The sequence below is a fragment of the Nicotiana tomentosiformis genome, chromosome 2 (genome assembly GCF_000390325.3).
Source record: "Nicotiana tomentosiformis chromosome 2, ASM39032v3, whole genome shotgun sequence".
Lineage (NCBI taxonomy): Eukaryota > Viridiplantae > Streptophyta > Magnoliopsida > Solanales > Solanaceae > Nicotiana > Nicotiana tomentosiformis.
The window spans coordinates 58,317,593-58,321,135 of record NC_090813.1 but is presented as its reverse complement, the minus strand read 5'-3'; the positions used below and the strand labels follow the sequence as shown (position 1 = coordinate 58,321,135).

Sequence of the window (3,543 nt, the reverse complement as noted above, 5' to 3'; positions counted from 1 at the left end):
TTCTAAACCTAACAAAAACTACGTGGAGTACTAATGTATGTAAGTTGAATACAAACATGTGCACAAAATATTGAAATTAATATTGTGTAAATTGCTCGAAAATAACAACACACAAACAATCACACGTGCATTGTCATGTGCTCCACTCCTATACTTCAATATAACTATGTCGGTGAAAATTTAAATAGAGAAGGCAATATCTTTGAAGCGTCATCTTTTTTATTCGCAGATCAATGTCCCATATGCAATGCAGGAGCAAATGATCTACAATCAGTTTGACTCATAATCCAATAATTCTTTATCTACAGCTGACAATCGGCAACGTGTTTTCCTCTCCTTTTAAAAAAAAAACTCTTTTAAAGAGTATAGCAACATATTTCAATGCTGCATTCTACTCCTAAGAATTTGCAGACGGTTAAAGTTCATAAAAAAAGTTAGCCGATTGAATTGCAACAAGACAAACCACAAGCCCCCAACCACTTCTAGATGATCTTCATTGTTCTTAACGATGTTCCCTTCATTGAAAAAAAAGTTAGATATTGTCAAAACTATCTTTTATCCCGGTATAATAAAATAACTTAACTGTAAACTTTTCATCTTTTCCTTAATGACATGTTTTTATATATAGTCACACGAATATCATGATATATTTAAGATGACAAGTTTCAAAAGTCTTTATTTCTTTCTTAAACTTCATATCCAATAAACATTATCACAGGCTGTAAAGTCTCAAAATATTACTTTGGTCCAATGAAATTGCTCGGTGATATATCTGAGACGTTTGGATTATGTAACACTTTAGAGTGCCAAAAATCCAATATATATAAACCATAAAATGCTCGTTCTTTGATAATATCTAAACAATGGTTTCCATTGTATTACTAGTTTTATTTCTTCTTACAAAACCAAGTCATGGAAATCTTCAAGACTTTGCTATATGCATGACTCTTCACTCTATTTCAATTGTTCACTCCCAAGGATCTTTTTCATATACATATCTTCTACAAGCAGCTGAACAAAATCCAAGATGGTTAAACTCAACATCACTACTTAAACCATCATTCATAGTAACACCAAAGACACAAAATGAAATCCAATTAGCCATTCTTTGTAGCAAGAAGCATGCTTTACAAGTTAGAGTAAAGAGTGGAGGTCATGATTATGAAGGCCTATCTTTTCTTTGCAAAACCCCTTTCGTAATCTTTGATTTAGTCGATTTTCGATCAATTAGCATCAATTTAGAAGATGAAACTGCTTGGATTCAAGCTGGTGCAACCATTGGAGAATTTTACTATAACATAGCCAAGAAAAGTGACATTCTTGGATTTCCTTCTGGCCTATGCCCAAGTGTTGGTGTTGGTGGGCTCTTTAGTGGAGGTGGCATTGGCACTATGATGAGAAAATATGGCCTCTCTGCTGATAATATAATAGATGCCAATTTGGTTGATGCCAATGGTAGAATTCTTAATAGAGAAACAATGGGAGAAGATGTATTTTGGGCAATTAGAGGTGGTGGAGGAGCTAGTTTTGGAGTAATAACAGCCTGGAAAGTGAAGCTGGTTCGCGTTCCACCCCTTGTCACAGTTTTCACAATTCACAAGAGTTTAGACCAAGAAGGTGTCAAACTTGTCCATAAATGGCAGTATTTAGCCAGTAAACTACCCGGGAGTCTCTTCATCCGAGTCATTATTCAACAAATCGATGGACCTGATAGCCATGGAAACGCGAAGCCAGCGGAACTCTTGTTCAATTCCCTATTTTTAGGACTGAGAACTGACCTGGTTTCTATCATGAACAGGAGCTTCCCTGACTTAGGCTTGAAAATGGAAGATTGCGCGGAGATGAGCTGGATAAAGTCCGTTCTTTACTTCACAGGCTACGAAAAAGGGGAGCCATTAGAAGTCCTGTTGGATAGGAAAACACAGTACAAGAGCAACTTCAAGGGAAAATCAGATTTCGTCGTTGAGCCAATCCCAGAAAGTGTTTTCCAGGGGATCTCAGAGAGATTTTTGCACCAAAAGTTGGCTTTCATGATATTGGATCCTTTAGGAGGGAAAATGGATGAAATTTCTGAATCTGAAATACCATTTCCTCATAGGAAAGGGAACCTATACAACATACAATACATAGTGAAATGGGATTCAAATGATATGTTGGCATCCCAACAGCCCTTGTATTGGATGCAAAGGCTTTACAAGTACATGGAACCATATGTGTCCAAGTCACCAAGAACTGCTTATATCAATTATAGGGATCGTGATTTGGGAATCAATCAGCAGGGAAATTACTCAAGCTATCGACAAGCTCTGACTTGGGGTACGAAGTACTTCAAAGGTAATTTTCAAAGATTGGCAAGAGCTAAGCATCAGATTGATCCGAGCAACTTTTTCACAAATGAACAAAGCATTCCTCCTCTTTCTTGTTAGTACAAAGGAAACCTAAAACTAATGTGAGTTCACATTTTCCTTATAACAGTTCACATCTTATTGTTCGGGTAAAAAAAAAAAAAAACTGTTCAACTTCCTTTAATGTTAACTAGAAAATTACTGAGAACTGTGAAAATGGTCACTGCTTGCAGTTCGCTAATGCAAAAACTACTTTCAGTTCAAGCAGTCATAAATGTAAGTTATGCAAAAGATTACTTGTCAGTCCTGCATTCTAAGAATGAAAATTAATGTATGAAATCTAAATGCTGAAGTAGAAAGATTGAGAGAAAAGACTGCTTTTCCATAACTCGAGTTCCTTTTCTACCACGAGCTTTTACACAGGATTGAGTCTGGATGCACTTCTGCTCTAGCCTGTGTTGCTAAATTTATCAAAATTGCCTATGATAAAAAAGCCAAACACATGATATTACAATCAAAGTAGAGGCTCCAAATTAGAATTAATACCTGATATTGATCCAGGGTCGTTCCGGCCACATATAGGAAGCAGTGGTAGAGTACCTTCTATCTTTTGCTTGAAGGGATCTTTCCAAAAGAACCTAACTTTACAAAATTATTTTCCAACAGTGACAAGGTCCCAATCCAGACTGTTTGCTTCTAAAGTTTAAGTCAGAAACCTGCATTGCAGGATAATCTTATTAGTAAAGAGAACATCCCGGGCAGTCTCGTGCATGAATTTGCAAGGAGAATGACAAAGAACCAAAGCAAACCAAAATTGAAAAGGTAGGGAACAGCAAGGTATGGTCAACCTTGTCAAACATGTCAACCATTTTCAAAATCCACGCAACATTTTATGAGTAATATGACTTTAAAAATAGTTAAATATCATGTTTCAAAGTTAGGAGAGAAACTTAATCAACATTCCTCCCAATAACACGAAAGCTTTAATTTAACTAATAGCACACATAAGAGAAACCAACCTTTTCTTGATCATTTTGAAAGAAGCAGCAGTCCAATAAATTTAGAGGTGTTGAAAAGTGAACAAACTCCTGCTTTAAGGCTTAAGCTAACTAATTCTTGCTGTAATATATCATTACGAGTCTTTTCGAAGTCAGCTACTTGTTTGGCATGCTTTACCAGCATCTTTTCAAACTTCAAC

General features: G+C 36.1%; 1 protein-coding gene across 1 annotated transcript; it reads left to right on the top strand.

The window, feature by feature from the left end:
* The first annotated feature begins 863 nt into the window (after window positions 1–863).
* LOC104091782 (berberine bridge enzyme-like 22) lies at window positions 864–2,553 on the top strand. Its single transcript, XM_009597198.4, has one exon. The coding sequence runs from the start codon at window positions 864–866 to the stop codon at window positions 2,424–2,426; it is 1,563 nt and encodes a 520-aa protein (XP_009595493.2). The 3' UTR covers window positions 2,427–2,553.
* Window positions 2,554–3,543: the final 990 nt, after the last annotated feature.